Below are 24,455 nucleotides of genomic sequence, written 5' to 3' on the forward strand. Positions count from 1 at the left end.
CAATTAAATACGGCCGGTTTAAGTTTATGATAAAATAATATTTTATGAACCCTTAAGGGGATGAAATTTTGTATGTAAGAATAATAAAAACATCAAATTTGTACCAAAAAGGGCAAAAATGCATGAAACAAGCATTAAAACATTATAAACATACTTTAAAAAAGGCCAAATTCAGTGTTTCTGTAAACATTTTTAATCTTTGACTATGGCCATAGTTCCATTATTTGTATGAAAAAATGTATGAATGCCTCGGGTAGGCACGATACGATCTCGTGGCTACCGGGCCAAATCAGCTTTGTTTGACCTAATGAACAATCGTGCCAAGCGGCGGCGATGGCCTGAGACTAAAGTGCATACTGTTCCAAACATTTGCTGTCACTACTTATCCTACTATAATGAGGGCGCCACTGGACGGACGACGCCCTCTTATCAAACGTAATTCTTGAACTGGACAAATATAAAAAAAGCCTATTAAACTAGCTTTTCTTTAATTGGGAATTTCTCTTAATACTTATTAATCCTAATACCAGTTATTTTTGGCTTTGGGAACTTGGATGGGTAATCCTTCGTCATATAGTGTATTTGTAAAATTGCCTGGATAGTACATACTTGTTGAATTGCTGAATGATTCATTTGAAACAAATTTCTTGGGTGAATATCTATCGGTCTTATCAAATTCGCGTTTTGCGTATATATTGTACCGCATAGTCATATTTTCTTCTTTATCCCATGAGGTATTATCAACCCATATCAACATTTTTTTTAACCATTCGGGTACGAACACGTCCTCGTAGTAGAATCGTCGACGCCATACTTTGTGCAACTGGTAGAACTTCTTATAAAATATATCCGGGTATCTGAGTAACAATAATCGTTATGGATTAAATAGGTAGTTCAATTACATGTACAGTTAATGAAGTAGGTAGTCTTTTTAAAACCAATATAACGAATTTTTAGATACTTGATGGATATCTACTCGGAATTTTTGATGGTGTAACTCTAGCTTATTTGGGATTACTTATCTGTGTTAGGTATGGTAAGCATTTGATCTGATAGTTTAGTAGGTACTTACAGAATCAACTGCCTTAAGGTCCACCTCCAAGCAGTAGTGTGGTAATAGGCAAGTTTCGGGTCTAGTTGTGGAAACTTGGTTTGATCTTGCACTGCTCCGGCAGTCGCCAACGCTGTTATTCCCACATCATAGCTATTTACAATAACAATAAAGCTTTCCCGGTTTTTATTTCTCTGCCTTAGTTCTGAAATATTCGATAGAAAACTGTGTTTGAAGAAAGTTCCGGCTTATAAGTTATGGTTCAAACTACGTAATGCACCTATTGTTTTTCATTGCTCAATGTTATTTCATTTAATAGGTTAGATAGATAGGTACCTGGTTTTGACGACCAATTGTCTGATTTGGTGTAGAGGAGGAAGGGTTGTTTTGACGAATTTCTTATTGTAGCGCACTGGAATAATGAATGAATGAATGTTTTTTGAAAAGAAAAGAAAAAGAAAAAGAAAAAAAAAAGAAACAGTGGGCATTCCAGGGAGATAGATAATTTCGATAGATTGAATTTTCAACGTTTTGAGAATCCAACATTTTTGCCTTTATGTTAGTTGGTCCATGGGTAAACGTGAGTTTCGGTGGTGGTGCAACATTTGGACGGCGGGTAAAAATATTTTCTATTGTTGGATTACCGATAAACTTAGTGCCCCGTGGTCCAACCGATTGGACTACGGGTAAACTTGCTTCCTCGTGGTACAATCGGTTGGACTATGGATAATTGTACTTACCCGTGGCACAACCAGTTGGACATAGCGGTTGGACCACGGGTCGGGAGCGGTTAAAGGGTAGGTACAGCTTGCTTAGAGTTTTCTGTTTTCAAGGGTTCTTTTCGGCAAGATTTTTGGTTATTTAACTGTTGGCGCCTAATTCACAGCGGTGACAACTAATAATAACCAGTGATCGGAATTGGGTGAGCTAAGACTATTCTTCGGACATAATATAGAGTGGTACAACCGGGTAGAAATAGTTATTTGTTATACAAGGGTGCAAAGTTGTATTTTACCCGCGAGTGTGGAATTGAATCCTGAGCGTAGCGAGTGTTTCAACACACGAGAAGTAAAATACATTTGCACCCGTGTGTAACACAAAACTTTTCCCCTCACTATAGCGAGGAAAGTGCAACATCCACAGGCATTAGATCATCTTTATCACTGGAATCACTAATTTTTTTACGATATTATAACGGAAAACACTAGAAATTCTGATTTTTACGTAGTCTGATTTAGTCGGTGAGAAGAACAGTAAAAATTTTGTTGACAATGTTGACATTTCTGTTCTGACGTATGAAATGTCAACGATGCGTTTTGAAATTGCATCGACTCAACTTGTGCGTTCAGAATTATATTTAACATCATTATAAAAAATCTAACGTTTCTTATGGAATTTTAAGGTTTATGACTTAAAATTATTAAATAAAGCTAAATTTGGTATTTTTTATTAGATTCTCAAACCATTTATTTAATGATAATTAATATCGAACGAACCATTATTATGAGCGTTTTACGTTTTGTTATCTGTCAAGCTACTTAAACACGCTCCATCCAAGGTCAAATTACTTTCCCCACTAGTGGATAAAATGCGTTTTTCCCCGCTTGTTTTAAAGGATAATAGACGGCTTTCCGAGCTAGTGAGGGGAAAAATATATTTTTTCTTGAATACCCGGGTATCCAATATTTATCCGGGTACTAGTCTTAATGTTAAACATTTCATGTTTTTACTTACACTACGGGATGTTTTATGTTTGTGTTTACGTTAATCTATAAGTTATAACTATTTCTAGTTACCTTTGGTGATACTTACGTCACACTTAAAAAAGGGACCTAATTATATATTTAACTAGCAATGGCGATTATTTTTGTGTTAAAAATATTAACATAAATAAATAAATAAAACATAAATCGATAAAAAATGTTACATTATTTTTACGTATACAAAGATATTCAAAGGAAAGATCGGGGCTGTGCAGTGGAATAAGCACGGCGTGTTAATGGCGGGAAGGAGCAGCTTGCAAATAAAACACTCTCAGTTCTTGCAGATGGAGCAATATGTATTTCTTAGAATACAATTCCTTCATAGTTGTCAGCCGGGTAATAACACACATATACTATGAACTATAATATTAAATAACTTTAGCGTTGAGCAAACACAGCGGCCATGAAAGCCGTCTAGGAAAGTCTAATTTCTAACAAAAAACACATCAACACGATCTGTCAGAAAATCTTAAAAATTAAAATTACCATTAAAACAATCTAAAGCCTGACCAGAAATATATGATCATGCGCCATGTTGCGGAATTTCATTAGAACAAATTTCTTACACTGGCAATAATTTTAATGATAGGTTGTCACTGTTGTCGTGTCATTGTGGCGGTTTACTTGAATAATGGTTAAGTGTTGAATATTAAATAATAAATGAAAAAAATGCCCAAAACTATAAATAGTCAGGAGCGGAACATTGTTAATAATGTAAATAATAAACTGCTGGGAAAGAACAGTTCGGGAAATTAAACTATTTCGCTACGAAACATTTCTAAATTAACATCAGAGCTGACAGGTAAACAAATCAAAATGTCATTGTAGTCTGGTTATTAACGACTTAGTTATTGTAGTTATGTTATACAAGCGAGGAAACACAGTAACAAAAATGAGTTTGTTTGAAAAATATTTACTATGGGCTTTGGAGGCGATCAATATTGTTAATTGACAATGTAGCAGAACCCTTGTAAGGTTACGGAATATATACCTAGTAACATGACCATCATCATCATCATAGTGGCCTTTTGGTGCTCCAATCTAGGATGTAGTAACATGATGACTCTTCCCAGAATGGAGTAACATGATAGACGAAATATTTTTTCAACTATAGACCTGAGCTGAGCTGATGGTGTGGCTAATAGTAGTCACACCATCTGGTATGTTACGACTAAATTAAATACATATATGTAATTTTATATAAATTTCGAGGTAAATCGGAGGCACCAATTACGCGGATTACGAGAGGTTGTACCTCCTGAGGTTTTATGCAAACCAAAAATTAAAAAAAGATGCAATTAGACGATTTTGACCTATGTGTGATACGTAAGAAAATACATGAATTTAATACGGCAAAAAAGAAGTACCGACTATAAAAAAAAAGTGTAGACACCAAATAAATGGGTTCTGATTGTGATTACGGTGAAGAAAAGTAGATGTAAGTCAAAAGAGTTGCCAATCCACATTGCTCAGACTATACTGAACTATAGCCATATAAATGAGAATAATAGCGCCCTCTTGACAATGATCATATATTCCTGGTCAGGCTTACATTAAATGTATGTACTGGAACTGGTGATTCCGTTTGAAATAGTACTTAAACATTTAATGTAAGATTGCTATATTGGTTATTTTTTATTTTTAAGATTTTCTATGTATGTTTTGGTGTACCCGGATAAAGATCGAATACCCGGTATTCAAGAAAAATATATTTTTCAACCCAGTTGTAACTACCTACTCTATATTATGTCCTTCAGCGAAGAATTGGTATTTTGGCTCACCCCATTCCGATCACTGATAATAACTGCACTGCACCAACTGATACTTGGGTAAATTACCGGACTGTCCGGACTACCATATAACCTGAGGGTTCATATTTTCTTTTTATATATCGACAGGCGAGTTATTTTTAAGAGCATTAACTGAATGTTCTTGAACCAAAATAAGTTTTTGCTAAAAATTTAATATGATTTATGGTACAAGCTTATATCGCTGACTGTACTTTTTTACCACTGGCAAAAAAAACACTCATCCAGACAATTCTGAAAACCCAAAACACAATTAGGTTGCGTTGTTTCATCACAGAGTTCCTATGGCCACCTGATGTCTCCATCATAAGATCAGCTCTATGTTACCATAATATTGCATTGTCACCCGACTTACATATATATGTATGCAAATTTTCGTGTGTTACTCTGCAGCGGCGCCACCATAATGAATATCAATGGGTTATATGGTGAAATGATGTACCTGAAAGGTACATCATGTAATTCATGTACCTATAATGTTTATGGCTGTACCTGTGATAGGGAACGAAATAATGGGTGTTGAAAGTGACGCCGCTGGGGAGTATACTCTCCAGCGGCACCACTTAGTACTCATAGATAGAGCTATATTTTTCTTATGTAAATTGATGTACTAATGCTGTTTATTACTTACCTATTGAAAAAAAAAGTGTTTTTTCATTAATTAGTGATTTTATATATTTTCTTTAGTTCCTAACCTAACTAAACGGTATGAGCTGTAAGAGGGGCGCGCGGGTGAGCGAGAGGGAGATCGAAATTCTTCCCGCGCTCCCGCGATTAGGTTAGGTTAGCCACTTTCAATGCCCATTATTTCGTTCCCTATCACAGGTACAGCCATAAACATTATAGGAACATGATGTACCTTTTAGATACATCATTTCACCATATAACCCATTGATATTCATTATGGTGGCGCCGCTGCAGAGTAGCACACTGTAAAATAGGTATTGTACGGTCAGCACTCAGCAGTCTACCATTCTAAGTTATAAAAATATAAATGTATATTTAAGTTGAACAATGATACTGGGGCAGACAGTTTTGCGCCTCGGTCTATTCGTTACTATTGATGCTGTGCTGACTACCAAAGTAATCAAACAAATAACAACTTTACCTCGCATATTGGTAGCAATAAAACTGTAGTGATAATCGAATTAAATTCCAACATTTTGAAGTGATGCCACTGATTACCTACGCGGTAATTACGATCTGCACTGACCACTGATCACAAACAAAGGTGCTATTCAATCAAATTTGTCCGACGACACTGATGGCAATGGAAAGCATTATCAAAAGAGAGAAAAAGTAAGAATTTGCGACGTATGTTGTCATAACAAATGCAGTCCTCGAAATGAAAAGACAATAAATCAAGAATGCTTGTCAACATTGTGCTTCCTTCTTGGGATTATTATTTTAACCCGTTGATACCCAGTGACAACATATGATGTCCAGGGTATATCGTGTCGGTATAATAAGATAAATAATTAAATGGGTAGGAGGTACGTCAGTATTTTATTACAAGAAAGTATTTATATTTTTGATACCACGGCAGCTATTTTCGTAGATACTAATAAAGCTAATATAATAAAAAAAGATAGTTGAAAAATAACCACCCAAACTCTGCCTTTTGGATTTTTTTTTTTTTTATTATAAATCACATTTAAAAACGGGTCTATCGCGAATTTATTTTGCTACCTTTATCTACCGACGTTTCGACGCAGGTTTCACGGTGTGTGTGTGTGTGTGTGGTTTATGTGATTGAATATGTGATCAAAACGCGAAAGTTTTAAATGTTTAATTCTATTGTCAGTAAATATAGCCTACTAGCTTTTGCCCGCGGCTTCGCCCGCGTGATTTAAGAATCATCGGCGCAATTCGGGAAATGAATTAGAGATCTCTAATTCATTTCCCGAATCGCGCCGTATGTCGTTTTGTCGAATGTATAGGGTGCGGGGGAGGCAGGGGAAGGAGATCTACGAAAATATGGTTTTATAACGACTTACAAAAGATGGTTTTTATGGTTTATGGTTCGTAGGTAGAATATATATAGGTATATATATATGTAGGTACATACGATTTTTTGCATTTTACTTAGAATGGAAACCTAAACTTATAAGAAGCAAACAGACAAGCACCTTCTTGCAGCACCTTGAATGTACTCATTACGGATGCAGGAAGTTTCCCGATGACTTACTACTCCCGCCCCGTCCGTTCCGCCGCGCCGCCCGCACTCGCCTAGGTACATATTGACGTCGATTGAGATGACACTAAATACAAATTTAATAATCTATTAGGATAACGCGGGTCTCGTTCCATACCTCAAAAGCAATAATAAAACCCTTATAGGATCACGTGTGGCTGTCTGTCAGTCCGTCTGTTACAACCGATTTGCTCCAAAACTACTGATCCGTTTGACACAAATACGAGTACTACTGTCAAGAATTTTCATGACCACATTATTAAATTTCAAAAGCGATGCCATTTTCGTAACTAACGTCCCAAAAAGCCATAAAAACGACACCCATATTAATATTTAGACATTTCAACCCCATTGCACCCCAACAGGGGAGATGGTTTTTCACGTCCGCCATGTTGGATTTTAAAATCGTTGTTGTTTTCGTAATCAGCTACAATACAATACAATACAAATCCTCTTTATTGCACAACCTCAGAAAAAATGTACATGGAAACACAAATAATACATGAAGACAGAGGTAAACAACAGACGGCCTTATCGCTAAAGAGCGATCTCTTCCAGACAACCTTTAGGTAGTGAAGAAATGACACATAAATTAACCAATTAGGAGGTGCAAAAAACTAAGTTAAAACAAAATAGCATTAGAAAAAAAAACAAAAATACCTTTAAAAGTTTAAAATTTAAGTATACAACAATAACTACACAAACTACAATAAGACAATTCATATACATACATACTCCTTACATTATATATATATACCTATTATATATATATATATATATATATATATATATATATATATATATATATATATATATATATATATATATTATATTATATACAATAATATAAATCTTGCCAAAGGTGATAACCAGTAACGCGAACAGACACTAAGGAAGGGACAGAAAATATTCTTTAAGATTAGATTTGAAAATAGTACGGGATTGAGCGCGTCTTATTTCGACAGGAAGAGAGTTCCATAGCCGAACAGCCCGAAAGGTGAAAGAGCAATTATAAAATTTTGAGGAGGAAGGAGGGACAGAAAGGAGCAAATTTTGTGAGGATCTAGTGGAATTTAAATAACTAAAGCGTTCTTTTAGGTAACGGTGAGTGGTGGGATTAAAGAGTACATTATACAGAAGACAAAGAATATGGAAATTACGACGATAACGGATTGGGAGCAACTTGAGTTGGACGCGAAAGTGAGAAACGTGGTCAAATTTACGCAATCCAAATATAAACCGGATGCAGAGATTTTGTATTCGCTCAAGCTTATTAAGTTGCTCTTCTGTGAGATCAAGATAGGAGATGTCAGCGTAATCAAGGATCGGCAGAAGAATAGATTGAGCAAGCGCAATTCTGGTGGCGATAGGCAAGAAATTACGTAGTCGCCGAAGAGAACCAACAGCAGCAAACATTTTCCTACTGACCTCACCCACTTGAGGCACCCAAGATAAGGAGCGGTCCATAATAACACCGAGATTTTTCACCTGATGTGAAAAAGGAATCTGGATACCATAAAAGTATATGGGGGGAAGATTCGCAAGGTCTACTCTGGGAATTAGTTTGCTACTGCCAATAATGATGACTTGGGTCTTCGAAGGATTCACTTTCAGACCATGACTTGTGCTCCATTTCAGAATGCGCAACAAGTCATCATTCGTGCTCTCTATGACGGAAGGAAGATCACCAATTACTCCCTAATTTTTAAGAAAGATTATGGGTTTGATAAATATGAAAAACAGTAAAGGTGACAGCACACCGCCTTGCGGAATACCGGCCAATGTACTGCACCAAGAAGAACGGAAATCTTCTACCTTTATTCTTTGCCGACGACCAACCAAATAACTATGGAACCAATCAATTGCCGAGGGTGACATATTAAGTGATCGCAAAATAGCAAGATAGATTTCAAAATCAACAGTATTGAAGGCGTTGCTAAAATCCAGTAGGGTCAGGACTGTTAGCATTCTGTTGTTCATACCAAATCGAGTATCATCTGTGATTTTAACTAATGCTGTGGAAGTACTGTGACCTGATAGATCATTTCTGTTCAGGTACGAAGTTAGTTGTTGATGTATTAACCGCTCGAGGACTTTAGATAAAAATAGCTACCCGATAAACCATAGAAATAATACCCATGTTGATTTTCAGACTTTTTCACCACATTTCCCCCTATTAGGGGTTGATTTTTCAAAAAACCTGAAACACGTATTTTTTCAAAATAGTTTAACTAATCTTGTTTCCCCATACAAACTTTGGACCTCCATTTCAGAAGAAACCTACGTGCCAAATTTGGAATCTCTAGAACCAGCGGTTTGGGCTGTGTGTTGATATGTCTGTCAGTCAGTTTCTTCTTTTATATATGTATTTAGATAGATAATATAGCAATATTTATAGAGTTAGACCAAGAAAAGTCTGCAACGATTTTGATAGCACACGCAGTGCAAGTGTTATTTTAAACGTCAAACCTATAAAATTATGACGTACTAGCCTTTTGCCCGCAACTTCGTCTGCGTGGAATTAATAATTTGGTTTCTTAGTTTTTAAACAAATCCGCTTTTAAATCCATCCTTTTCTCACCCACAAACTGGTCCACTCTATCAATTTCCACCCCATGTTTTACACCCTTAATGGATGATTTCTAGGATACAAATTATTCTACATATATCCTTCCCCACAGCTCAAACTATCCCCATTCCAAGTTTCATCTAAATCTGTTTAGCGATTATTGATTTCCCATACAAATTTCCACCCCCCTTTTCACCCCCTTGAGGGGTGAGTTCTGGGATAAAAAGTATACTATGTCCTTCCCCGGGACTCCAACTACCTCTATGCCAAATTTCAACTAAATCGGTTCAGCGGTTTAAGCGTGAAGACACAGACAGACAGACACTTACGCATTTATAATATTATATAGTATATATAAATATATAGTAAAGTATAAGTATATATATATAAATATATAGTATGCATAAATAACACTTGCGCTGCGTGTGCTATCAACATCGTTGCAGATTTTTTTGGTTTAACTCTAATATAGGCTCTATATTATAAATGTTACTGTACAGTAATAGGGTATTTGACAACATTAAAAATATATAACGAATTGCTGTCATCCTGAAAGATAATAAACTAATAAAGTATATTTCACTATATTTGAATGTAAATTATGTTTAGTTTTTGGAAAATAAACGAAAGAAAATTTAATATTTTTTGAAATTTCATCAGGGACGTGAACGCTCTGTGATTGGTCAACGCTCGGATGACGACACACGCGGGTAAACATTCTTGATTGCCTTGAGTGTTTTAACTGTTTTATTTGTATTTAGTTAATTTTAGTTATTGTTCCACAGTTTTCTGATATATTCCGATTTATCCGTATATCTAGTAGCACAATTTTCATAATAATCTCAAAATGGAGCCGAAATATGTGAAAGCTGATAGCGGCAACCTACCAGACATAGACGCATTAATGGTTGCACTTTTCTTTAAAGATAATCCGGATTACTATGTTGCGGAACTTAGAAATGTAAAAACAGCTGTGTGAGTATACATAGAAATTGTTTATTTACGAACATTTCGATTTCGATGATACGAATACGACGACGATATATATATAGAATACGATGACGAGAATAGTATCTCCATACTGCACTTTAGTTTGAAAGAAAAAGTATGCTACTAACTTGCTGAAAGAGCTATGTTATGAGGTTATTTAGCAATACATTATATTTTATTTCGTTAAATACAACAAAATCCGCTGCTTTAACTACCATATTTATTTACAGTTAAATTATTACTTACATCGAAGTGGTCTTCACACATAAAAACATTTGTACGCGCTAAAATGCTCTTTGGGTCTCTTCGCGCTAGTTTTAACCACATTTTTCTTTTTTTGGGATTCGTTGGAACGGAAACAAACAATCTATCTGAATTTTTTATAGTCGTACTTGAACATTGCGGCACTATACACCATTTATATACCATTTTACAGTGAAATAATCAATTCAATGCACATAAACCATAAGATTTACTAAGGTCATTGACTGAGTTTACTCGTGTGTGACGTCACACGTGTCACGTGATTTGCCCCTTTGCAAAAACAACGTTTAAGGCGCGTTCAAAATAAATAAACTTTAACATTGTTTTTTTTAATATTTAATACAGGAAATTACAAGGAAATATCAATGTAGTGTAATTATTAAGTCAGAAACAATCAATTAAAACCATTTTCAAAAATTAGTCAAATAGCCTATATTATTGAACATATTATTGAAGGTGACACCTACAAAAATAGCTGACTGTACAGTCACCTTCAATAATATGTTACTCTTCGAAGGCCGCAAAAATATCTGACACGATCTTATTTGTAGAGCCATAAAAGCGTGTCACATATTTGCGGCCTTCGAAGAGTAACATATTATTGCAGGTGAATGTACCTTACCTACTAATAGTCCGAATGTGTACCATCTTCTCATTATCAATGATAAGAATGAAACAAACAGAAATGTCATTTGAAATGTAATGGGTTTTGCCGAAAACGAACGCTTGATTTTATCAAATTTCTTCATGAGATCTTTTTTATTTAAAAACTAATTGCTTTACCCGCCTCCAACAGTAAAAAACCGGCCAAGTGCGAGTCGGATTCGCGTTCCAAGGGTTCCGTACATTACACAATTTAAACAATGTATTTTTATGTGAAATGTCTTTAAAAAACCCGTAGGGGTCGGATCAAAAACTAAGTAATTAAGTCCGACTCACAATTAGCTCCATGCATGAATTTATTTTTATTTTTGGATTCATAATTTATATCGTTGGAACACCGGAAATGATAAAAATACTTTTGTAAACCTTATTTTATTAAAAAATATTTAAAATGTTGAAAATTTTTGAGCGGTTGAAACGCTCATAATTTTTGGCGCGAATTCGACAGAGCGTGATGACGTCACACGTTGGGCGGCCCAACTGACGTTTGCTACTAATGACACTAATCTGTCGAACGCGTGACGTCACGTGGCGTTTCGAGCGTTTCGCTCACTAGCTTTTCGCGGGCAAATTTTTGTACTTTTTATTTATAATTTTAAGTAATTAAATGGTAATTTAAAAACGGAAATGCATTTGGACGTAGTTACGCGAAAACGTTCCAACCCACAAGTCACTCGAAAATGAGTTACCATAACCAGGGTACTATTTTTGACATATTACATCATGTGTACACAAAGATGCTAGTATTTTTAGTTTAGTTTCATCAATAAAGTTTGACCCAAATGTTCCAACCCACCATTATGCCAAGGACGTGTACTCAAAATAAAGTAAAAACATTACATGCATACTGAAACATATTGTTATAAACTCTTAATATAATAACATATCGTTATAATGTTCCACTTGTCTTGGAACATTATACTAAATTCATAAAACGCACATTTAATTGTTTCTTAAATGATCCATGTGGGTTGGAACGTTTTTGCAAAATCTTTATACATTTTTTATTCCTGCAAAAATGTTCCATGTAATTTGAAACCTTTTAGATTAATCCATACTGTTTTTTTAAGCTGCGAAGACTGTTCTAAATAAATTGGAACGTTTTATTATAATATATTATTTTCAAATTTTTTGCTATAAACGATCCACATATACTTGATCCATTTTTGCTATTAAATATGTTCGAGAGAAAAAATATTTTTTACCAAAATAAATAACTATGGTATATTTAAGTTTATGTATTTAGTCAAAAGAATCAATGGACTATTTACAATAAAGGTGGCAACATTATTATTACTCTTTGCTCCCGTAAAATGACAGCACCAACGAAACGCACATGTGAAACGAAACGCCGCCGCGGACCTACTTGTCATCGTAGTGTGAAAACAAATGCCGACAAAGTAAGACGTGCTGCCGTGTTGTTTTCTTTTGTTAAATTGGACGTAGATACGCGAAAACGTTCCAACCCACAGCGACCCCATTTTGAGATAAACGCAATTTTGTGTTTTAGTGGTACACTTTTTCCCTGTAATTATTTCAGGCAAATACTATTGGTTTTACTGTGGAATGCCAAACTGGTTATTGAATGATATGCATTTTTTTTTTAAATACATAATACAAGTGGCATATAAATAGGTAAAACGAGTTTGAAACGTTCTTGCTAAATTTAATTTTGTATGAACCTTGTTAAATAGCAATTATGCATAAACGTTCCAAAACGAATTTAAGTGTATTATTTTATAAATATATCTAAAATAAATTTAATATGTAAAATAATAAATAACAATGAGTAACATACAAAAACAACAAAAAAAAATTGAAAATGTATTACAAAAAAATAGGACGTGATCTTTTGAGCTTAGAACCTATGCCAAAAATTAGCTGATATGGTTCCAAAAGTTATCAAAAACATATATTAAACATTCAATCATCATCGTATTCTATGATCTTGAAGTCCGGAACTCCACCAAACCCATCAAAATCATCAGTAGCTTCTTCATAACATCAATATTATTAAAACCTGTAAAAAAGTTAAACCTCTTCAAGTTTACAAAATGACAAAGACTGATTTTATTAATCACGCCTATTTCCCGGAGGGGTAGGCAGAGACCACGGATTTCCACTTGCTACGATCCTGACATACCTCTTTCGCTTCCTTCACTTTCATAACATTCCTCATACACGCTCGCCGGTTTAGGGTGCTCTTGACCTGGCCTTTCTTCAGGATTTCCTCGATCTGATCAGAGAAAGTCCGCCGAGGTTGCCCCTTCCAACTCCCGTTTCTACCTCCCTCTCCCTTATACACTCTCTTTGTTAGCCTTCTTTCACTCATTCTTTCCACGTGTCCAAACCATCTCAACATACCTTTCTCAATTTTTGTCACTACATCTTCGCTCAGTCCACACTTTTCCCTTATCACACTGTTCCTAATTCTATCTTGTAATCTCACACCACACACTTCTCAACGCTCTCATTTCCACTGCATTCACTTGGCTCTGATGACTCTTCTGCCATACCCAACTTTCGCTACCATACATAAGTGTAGGCACCAGCACCCCTCTATGCACAGCCAACCGTGCCTTTTGCGACACCTTCGTTGTCGACCAATGAGTTGAAAATTGATAAAAGAATAAAGCGAGAACTGCAATACATAAAAGAATCTGATTTTTGTTTATTGTGGCCTAATGGCAAACCGATTGCTCCAGCGAAATTAGTGGACTTACAATCCATGTACCACTACATACTTGAGGATTGCCTTCAATTTTATAGAACGCTTCAAAGTTCTGAAGAAGCTACTGATGATGTTGATGGGTTTGGTGGAGTTCCGGACTTCGAGATCATAGAATACGATGATGATTGAATGTTTAATATAAGTTTTTGATAACTTTTGGAACCATATCAGCTAATTTTTGGCATAGGTTCTAAGCTCAAAAGATCACATCCTATTTTTTTTTGTAATACATTTTCAATTTTTTTTGTTGTTTTTGTATGTTCCTCATTGTTATTTATTATTTTACATATTAAATTTATTTTAGATATATATTTATAAAATAATACACTTAAATTCGTTTTGGAACGTTTATGCATAATTGCTATTTAACAAGGTTCATACAAAATTAAATTTAGCAAAAACGTTTCAAACTCGTTTTACCTATGTATATGCCCCTTGTATTATGTATTTACAAAAAATATGCATATCATCCCATAACCAGTTTGGCATTCCACAGTAAAACCAATAGTATTTGCCTGAAATAATTACAGGCAAAAAGTGTACCGCTAAAACACAAAATTGCGTTTATCTCAAAATGGGGTCGCTGTGGGTTGGAACGTTTTCGCGTAACTACGTCCATTTTGTAACATGATATAACGGTAACAAACATCCGAATAAAACATATTTCGTTCAAATATAAACTTCATGCATGAGGCTAATTGACTGCACATTTTTAATAGGTTTTTCGGTGATCTATAGGTAAAGATCTACTTTGTGTATTTTTTTTTTAAATTTTGACCCAGTAGTTTCGGTGATAAAGGGTGGGGGGGGGAAGAATGGTAATGTTTTGCCTATTTTCTTGAATAATAATAATATAATAATATCTTAAAATTATAAAAGAAATATATTTGAGATTCTAACAATAAGCTCTTTCATTTGATATGTAACACGATATAGTTTGACAAACTTTATTTTTTAATTTTTTCATTTACCCCCAAAAGTGGCCCCCGTGGGTAAAATTAATTAACGTTACATGTCCATCTTTGGGTCACAAACTTACATATGAGTACCAAATTTCAACTTAATTGGTCCAGTAGTTTCGGAGAAAATAGGCTGTGACAGACGGACAGACAGACAGACGGACAGACTGACAGACAGACAGACAGACAGACAGACAGACATGCTGGTACCAGGTATGGAGGAGGGGCGTATTTATCCTAGGGCCAAGGGGGCCATGGCCCAAGGCAGCAGTCCGCAAGAGTCGGCAAAACAGGTCTTTTTTTTGCTTATATGAAATGGGGCGGCAAATCCAACGGGTCGCCAAATCTTTAAAATACGCCTCTTGTTTCATTCGCAGTAAGAATTAAAGGTCTTCGTAGTTAAAATAGTTATTTGTTGTATTTTACCCGCGAGTGTGGAATTAAAACAGACGAGAAGATTATTTGTTATACAAGGGTGCAAAGTTGTGTTTTACCCGCGAGTGTTTCAACACACGAGAAGTAAAATACATTTACAGTATTTACACCCGTGTGTATCTAACACAAAACTTTTCGCCTCACTATAGCGAGGAAAGTGCAACATCCACAGGCGTTACATAATTTTCAACACTAGAATCACTCATTTTTTTACGATATTATTAAAGAAAACTCTGGAAGTTGTGTATTTTTACGTGACTCGGAGTCGGTGAGAACTTTTAAAGTAAATTTTTTGTTGACACTTGGCAATGTTGACATTTCTGACGATGCGTATTGAAAATGCATCGACTCAACTTGTGCGTTCAGTTATATGCAACATCATTATAAAAAAACAAATAGAGTCTGTTTGAAAAGAGAAGCATCGTGGCAGAAACGGGAACTAACATTATCAATTTTATATGGCAATCAAACCTTTGACACCTGTCTTGTAAAAAGAAAACAAACTTCTGTCATTGTATATTTTTATTTACAAAAATTGCAAGTTTAATATATGTTTAAAATATTATCAAAACAGGATTAAAACTGTTCATAAAACCACAAGGGAAATTATATTTAATATTGTTCAGTTTTGTTAGCGGGAAGAAAACGGCTAAAAGCCGACTATATCGACTTACAAAAATTCTAACAACGTGCTTCGGCTATGACGGGTATTTATGTTGTATTTAATATGAAATAATTACCTGTTTAATAGTCCCCTGAAGTAATTAGTCTCCGGTACATAATCAGTAAATATATTCATTAAAAATATAATAATTTACGTAAATAATGAAGGTCATTCGTGATCTTAAAATAACTGACAAATAGTTTTGATACTTTACCATTTTAGTCATATTTAATAGTTGTATAATTTATTTTTAGGACTAAGTAAAAGTACCTACGGTATCTCGAATAAAAGACACTTTTATTAGATTGTATGCAATAATTTGTAATCCACATGTCAGATTCAAGCACATCAGCACAGTTTAGATGAAGACAGTTCGATGAGTGTCTCGTCTGGTTATTCTGAAGCTAGCTCAATCATAAGTTATGTTGAATATTTAGATTCAGAGGGCCTACCGCGAACACCGAAGTTCCCGAATTGCGGGCATTTTTCTCTTTTACTTCAATCAAGGCGTAATTAGAGTGACAGAGAAAGATGCCCGCAATTTGCAATTTGCGACTTCGATTTAAATAAAAGTTTTTGATTGAAAATATTTCCTTATTTTTAGTTATGAAATATTATTTCATATTTTGCAGTGACTTTCGACGAAGTAAAATATCGTGATTCGAATAATCCCAATAAGACCAACCTATTCACTGTTTTTATGTCCCCGGTACTAAAATTACAGTTCGATTACCTACCCAATCTACCTATCCAGGTTTGTGCTAAAATAACTGTTGGACTGGGCAGATTGGAGTAAATTAGAACCTATCTAGTTTTGTACTAATACGACAATTGGTATGGGCATGTATTTTCCATGGAACTGTCACTGTAGTGTAGTATCTGAGATATAAAAACAAGTTGGTTTTAACCTTTGGGTAAAAGGTGAAATCGCTGTGTTAATTCATAGGATTAGGTCGCCGAGCCGACACCGGGCTCCCTTTAGTGAGCTGTGGCAAAAAGCCGGAACAAAAAGATTCAAGTATCATGACCTTTAGTGTCGTACTATAATTACGTCACAGTGTTGTCAGCATAGCAAAATCCGTAAAATAGCACCGGCACGCTCTCAAATCCTACGACACTTCTGTTTCCGCACAGACTCTATTTCTTATGGAATTTTAAGGTTTATGAGTTAAAACCATTAAATAAAGCTATATTTGTTATTTTTTATTACATTCTCAAACCATTTATTTAATCATTATTAATATAGAACGAACCATTATTATGAACGTTTTACATTTTGTTATCTGTCAAAAGCTACTTAAACACGCCATCCAAGGTCAAATTACTTTCCCCACTAGTGGATAAAATGCGTTTTCCCCCGCTTGTTTTAAAGGATAAAAGGGCTTTCCGAGCTAGTGAGGGGAAAAATACATTTGCACCCGTATGTAACACAACTTTTTTTTTTTTTTTCTTTTTTGGGAAAAATACAAAAACAGGCCAGTAACAATACACAGATAAAATTATAAAATGACAAATTTAGCATGCATCCTAACACAATTCCCACTATAGCGAAGAACTTTTCACTTCACTATAGCGAGGAAACTACAACATGTAAAAAAACAGCTCTTAAATGATAAGTTTTCATTTGTACACATTATAATTATCATCAGGTTAATTATAGTCATCATCAATATAGCATAACATTATGTAAAATGTTTGTTGACAATGTTGACATTTCTGACGATGCGTTTTGAAATTGCATCGACTCAACTTGTGCGTTCAGAATTATGTTCAATATCATTATAAGAAAAACTAATGTTTCTTATGGAATTTTAAGGCTTATGACTTAAAATCATTAAACAAAGCTAAATTTAGTATTGTATATTAAATTTTCAAACCATTTATTTCATTAATTATTTATTTATTTAATGAAAATATCGAACGAACCATTATTATGAGCGTTTTACGATTTGTTATCTGTCAAAAGCTACAGGCTCCAAGGTCAAATTACTTTCCCCACTAGTGGATAAAATGCGTTTTTACCCGCTTGTTTTAAAGGATAAAAGACGGCTTTCCGAGCTAGTGAGGGGAAAATTGTGTTTATTTGATTGACGTGACACTCAACTTCAAATTTAGGTTTAAGTTTTGCCAAAAGAAAGTAATTTATGGGCTTAACACGCTCGCTGACGGTTAGTGACGTCATGTGTCATAGGCCAAAAGAAACAAAAAACTACTAAAACTACATTCGTGTCACCTATTACTTAATTTGTCATGATTACAATGACAATTCTAAATGTAGAAATGATAGGGAGATTGTTGAAATGATAGTCAGACGTACGGATAAACAATATATATTTTAATAAACCATCATAGCATTTATAACACAACAACAGATAAGTATTCATTTTGTAACGCTGTGACACCTGACGTATAATTCAAGTAAACACTTAAGGCTCTTAAATTTGTCGCGTACTAGTAGTTTATGCAACTGATACATAATGAGAGGCCTTAAAATACAAGTGTGGTTTTATGAAACGAGCGTTAGCGAGTTTCATAATAGAATCACACGAGTGTTTTAAGGCCTAATTATGTACAGTTGCATACACTACTTTATCTAATGGAAATGACCTGTATTGCTACTAGTGCTACCTGTACAATATCTATGGACTATATAGATATTAAAATGATGCAATAAAAATAAATTTGAACAAATACAGAAACAAACTACTCATATTTTCAACTAAAATGCAAATTACAAACCACTTTTCACAATTCTACTTTCGTAACAGCAAAAAGCCAACAAACAAATGGCAACAGTAATGGCGGCAATTCGATCCTCCGTCAAGACAAGTTTTTTTTTAATTATAGACAAACGAATGAAGTTCCTATTCTCATCTCACTGGAGATCAGATGTCGTGCGGTTTATATTAAAAGAACATACTGAATTGACGTTTCGTATCGATAACTGTTGTAATATCTATGGATACTAGAATAGAGACCCACTTGAGTTCCGACCGCTGTTCCAAATTTAAACTCATAACCTTACAAAAATCTATAATGTAATAACATTAAAGTACAGATTTTACCTACTACCACAGATAAGAAAGTTCTCATAGTAAAATTGGTTCTAATAATGCTGGTCATTTCCTACGGTTTCTGAACGCATTTTAGAGCACTAACAATATGTGCGTAGATAAAAATATTTTAGAATACGCATTGCACTTTAAAAATGAGTCTCATTGTAACTATTCTGAAACCGAATAATTGATGCAATAAAGCTTGCGGTTGTTTTATTTATGCGATAAACGTAGCGTTAAACGTATGCGTCAACGGGATGTAGGAAAAATGACCATGCGTTTACGATGTACATGTGTACTCATCATCATCATCCTACTCTCGTCCACTGCTGGTCATAGGCCTCTCCTATTGCACGCCATTGAGCACGTTTTGCGACAACTCTGATCTAACTCGGCCACCCGGCGAAGGTCATCGCTCCATCTAGTTTGAGGGCGTCCTACGCTACGTTTGCCGATACGCGGTCTCCACTCGAGAACTCATCTACCCCAACGGTTATCGGTTCTACGGCTAATATGACCGGCCCACTGCCACTTCAGCTTGCTAATCCGGTGGGCTGTGTCGACGACTTTAGTTCTCTGACATGTGTACTGCCATTAGATTATCTGAATAAAATGGGTGTGCGGCAAACGCATTGCGTTTACCTAACTGCGTTTATCGCATAAAACAACCGCGCGCTTAAGCTATATCTGGTCGAGTACCAGAACAGAACTTAATGTAGGTACAGCAACGCTCCTATCAAATGTCTTTATTTTATGTCCTCATTCTGTTCACATTTATCAAGTTTTACTTTAATTTCCATAGATGTATTAAACCATTTATTATGTTCAATTTTATACTATTTTGCTAACGACTCTACCTACACCCTATACAGGGTGGATAAAAAAACAGTGCATTCCCGTTGCCAGGGAGGTTTTGGGATTATACTGAGCAACTCTTACTTGGGACCAACCACGAAATCGCGAAAAAAAATGTACCCTCCCATAGAAAATAGACCAGCCAAAATGTATGAGCCAGCCAATTTTTTTTTGCGATTTCGGGGTTGGTCCCATAGTAAAAGTTGCTCAGTATAATTCCAAAACCTCCCTGGCAACGGGAATGCACATATTTTTTAGCCACCGTGTATATTATTCCTGGCTCAAAGTTAAAATATTTACTTTCCGCGGCCTAGCCGAGGTGACAATCGCTTGCGCTTCGCCACAGGTTGCTTTTTATTCGCTACGGGCGGAGCGTCAGTGACAGGTTGCGTTTCGTCTACGGGGCCAGGTGTTGTCTCTCGTGAAGCTGAAGAGAAAATAAATTCTTCTACCGACTCAGGCAAGAAGGAATTGAAGTTATTGAAGGTTTTTGATGGAAATCTGTAGAATTGGGAATAAGCTGATTCACTAAACTTTCTGTATTTGGACAAGTCTGTATGTTCTTTGTCCCAAGAGTCCTTATGTACCCAGGGTAATAGTTTTCTCATCCAGCCAGGCACCTCAGCATCCATATGTTTAAAACGGCTATGCCATACTCCAAGCGCGTCGTGGAAGTTGCCTCTCAACCAATGTGGGAATCTAAAGGAAACATGATCAATTTAGTATTAGTTTGATCGGATGACTTTTTACTTTAGTGTGTTCTGATTTCTGATTAGGGAAAAGTTGACAAAAATTTTTTTACGCAAAAAAAAAATTATATGGGGCAGGTCGTCCATGTCGGCCAACTCTCCACACAAATTCCAGAATTTTTTCATTTCAAAGTTTTTTTTTCTTCAACTTTTTCCCGATAAGGTTACCGAATATGCCCTTAAACGGATCCCCACTTTCCCCATACACCTTGTATAATGCATTTCAATATTACAGACGATGACAATGAAGGATTAATAATTACATAAGTATATTATTACAAATGATTCTGCTGATGAATGGGCTCAAACTACCTTAAGTATTAAAAATTACAGGCTATTAACTAAATTTTTAAACTTTTCTAGTTTTACGTTATTGTAATATTAATTTAAAAATGTGAAAGATATTAGGTACTAGCTCTATTTTTTTTACCAGAAGTACCTATTAATTCTATACTTAAAAATGTTTGCCTACTATTTCCAAAATTATGACTATATACTTATATTGTGCCAAAACTGCAAATTATAAGCATAAAGCATGCTGCATGCACAAGTTAAGGTTTACCAAGGGCTAGGAGGTCAAATACTAGTGCAGTCAGCAGCAGAAGTTGCTAAGCGGGCGAGGTGTTCAAAATTACCTTGACACGCTCTTATTCTCTTAACAATAAAGTCGCATCAAGATGAAACACAGAAAAAATGTAATAATTTGAAGTATTTACGTTTTTGTACTTTTTACTTCTCAACCACTTTCTAGTAGTATACGACTAAATACAGATAGTGACGTCACAAAGTTTGTGACTCCCACCTCCCCCTTGTCACAACATGTCACAATTTCTTAACCCCCTAAACGTGTGATGTAATTAATGGATGACCCCAAACTGCTGAACGGATTTAGTTTAAATTTGGCATAGAGAGAGTTTGAGTCCGGGGAAGGGAAATTGAAGAAATTGGAGAAGACGAAGAAATTTGAGAAGTTGGAGAATTAGGACAAGTTGTAGAAGTTAGTGATGTTGAAGAAGTTGGAGAAAATGGAGATGTTGAAGAAGTTGAAGAAGACCAAGAATTTAAGAAGTTTGAGAATTAGGACAATTTGTAGAAGTTAGTGAGGTTCAAGAAGTTGGAGAAACTGGATGTGAAGTGAAGATGCAAAATTAATACCTACATAAAAGAAAACAATAATTTCTTAAAAAAAGGAAACCTTTCGTTACAAATAAAGAAGGTTATGCATTTCACCAATCAGTCATTTTCTCTTTTGGTGGTGAAATGAAGGGTGGAATAAAAAGCAGATTAAAACTAAGGTACCCAAATTACTAATTCCACGCAGACGAAGTCGCGGGCAAAAGCTAGTTAAATTATATAAACGTTTACAGTACATCTGGTGCTCCATTACGACACCCTGTACAATAAGCACATTACGTACCTAATAACGTCGAAAATTTAAAGGGCCATATGTAATGTAAAACGTTGTACGAATTAAAACTAAAACATTCAAACATCGATTTAAAACACTCCCTTCGATCGTGTTTTAAAATTCGCCATTCGTTGCATATTTCGTAGTTTTCGCAGTTGTATGTAGTGGCCGAACATGCTTTAGATTACTTTTCGCTCATGGCGTCTCGGACACGGGTATTTTTATTATCAGTCCATTCAGTATGATGTCTTAAACACAAATATATGAGATGACAAGCGCGAAAGTCGTGGGGGTTGCTGTGACGTCATAAAGTCGGCAGTACAAAGGTTTTTACTATTTTCTTTTAAACATACCATGTGGGGTACCACATGAAAGGGCTTTGTGGGAACATCTCAAATATATTATACATACTGTAACATTTTCACTACTTGGTCTAATAAATTATTAAAAAAACCTTCAAAAATTCAACAATCCACAGTTGACTTTAAACTGATCTAAATGGAAAATGACTGAATGGACTGTTCTAAATTTTATATAAAATAAATAATTAAATAAATTAGTTTTAATTATAGATTAAAACGTCGCAATTATCTTTTAATATAGCGGTTTTCAGGAAATATTAATTTTTTTGCCTTATAAAAATTGTAGCCTTATTTACCTTTCTACTTTCGTATTTTATCGATATTTTGAACGTTCCGTTCCGACATCAACAGATGTGATAGCGGAGTGATGTTGTTACTTACAAGTCTAGAGTTCTCAAAATCCATCTGTAGATGCCAGTGTAGTAGAGGCCTGAGGCGGGGTCCATATTCTCGTCGTCTTTCGCGAATTCTGCGCCCCTCAGCAGTCCGAGTATGGACGTCATGATGTCGTAACCTTCGACCAACACCACTATCCCAGCCTGGATATTTTGCTTATTAGGTTTATAAGCTGCTATCGGGGGCTCTAGAGAATGGAGCAAATGGATTTATTGAGTGGGTAGTTTTAAAAAGTTCATTTGCGGGGTTACGTTAACTATTGTACCTATTTGTAGTAATTATACTATTACTAGCGACCCGCCCCGGCTTCGCACGGGTTACACAAAACCTTTACAAATGATACACCTAAACCTTCCTCAAGAATTACTCTATTGTTAGCTGAAAACCGCATCAAAATTCGTTGCGTAATAGTTTTAAAGATCTAAAGCATAGCGGAAAGCGACTTTGTTTTATACTATGTAGTGATTACCATTGAATGATTTAGGTACCTAAAATAGCATACAAGACAAGATCTGTAAGATGTAGGTAGGTGTAGTCTGTCAAACAACTTTGTCAGTAGAAAAAGGCGCGATATTAAAATTTTCTAGGGTTTTTCGCGCCTACATTTTTTAAATTTGCCGCTTTTGCTACTGACGGAAATGGCTTGACAATACTTATGAGAATAAACAATCGTAAACACTGAATCCATTCCAATCATTTTTAAATTTGTAGTTTATTCAAACCCCTGAGCAGCATTTTTTCATAAATAGCACTGTACTGATACTGGTCTGACCAAGCTAGTTCTTAGTGCCTACTTAGCTAAAGATCTTGATAGGTACACCTTACTTAATTTAGTTGTCCCAAAGAGGATCATAAGTAGCATTCTACAAATTAGTTTCTATTAGTTAGTCAGACTTCATTTACTTGGTTACTTTTTAGGACGCTTCCTTTGTATGCGATGGCACCTAGTGACTAAGCAATTTAGGATTCAGAGGATTCTGAATTAAATAAGGTAAGGTGTATTAATTAGGCCTTAAACTGCACATACTATGCAGTGAAGAGTGTAAAGTGTATAAGGCGTTTTCATGTTTATACCTGTAGAAGGAATAGCCAAATCTATGCCCAGTCGGGGTCTCCAGAAGAAGGTGCCCGGTATAGCGCCCTGAAATACAATAATTTTGTTTTTATTTACACAATGTAGGTACTTAAATCGCAAAACTAAAAATATTACAGTTTAATATGTCTTTCTTCATGGAATACAGACCATGACAATGTGATCATTGATCATTATGACATAAATACACGTGATTATCATGTCTTTGCCTCAAGATTTATATTATTTTTCATATCTCATGCTCTGAAAGTGGGACGTTGTTGTTTTAAAAAATGCGCAGAAAGTGATACGTTTCTGCTCTAGTGCAGAAAAGTGGTGTACTCCTCTGCGTCCCCGTCCCACGAGCAACTGGGTGGAAACAAAATGGAAAAATAGTGTTATTATTTCCCCGCCTGGAACAATTGGTGATTGTTCTAATTTTACTAATCCCGCATTGAATCTTTTT

The 24,455-nt window shown here is 35.3% G+C and overlaps 1 protein-coding gene across 1 annotated transcript; it reads right to left on the bottom strand.

The window, feature by feature from the left end:
- Nucleotides 1-520: 520 nt before the first annotated feature.
- On the bottom strand, nucleotides 521-24,184 carry LOC134755107 (uncharacterized). Its single transcript, XM_063691585.1, has 7 exons — nucleotides 24,161-24,184; nucleotides 23,992-24,058; nucleotides 22,903-23,104; nucleotides 20,303-20,701; nucleotides 5,009-5,064; nucleotides 1,073-1,256; nucleotides 521-857 (listed from the first exon to the last, which is right to left on the bottom strand). The coding sequence occupies exons 1-7, from the start codon at nucleotides 24,182-24,184 to the stop codon at nucleotides 521-523; spliced, it is 1,269 nt and encodes a 422-aa protein (XP_063547655.1).
- Between the last annotated feature and the right edge of the window lie 271 nt (nucleotides 24,185-24,455).

This window comes from Cydia strobilella, chromosome Z (genome assembly GCF_947568885.1).
Source record: "Cydia strobilella chromosome Z, ilCydStro3.1, whole genome shotgun sequence".
Classification (NCBI taxonomy): Eukaryota; Metazoa; Arthropoda; class Insecta; order Lepidoptera; family Tortricidae; genus Cydia; species Cydia strobilella.

Coding starts and splice junctions, on each gene's coding strand:
- LOC134755107 (XM_063691585.1), bottom strand. CDS start 24,184: ATGATCAATGATCACATTGTCATG. Junction 24,059..24,160: donor TCAATGATCACATTGTCATG/GTCTGTATTCCA, acceptor ATTGTATTTCAG/GGCGCTATACCGGGCACCTT. Junction 23,105..23,991: donor TTTGGCTATTCCTTCTACAG/GTATAAACATGA, acceptor TCCATTCTCTAG/AGCCCCCGATAGCAGCTTAT.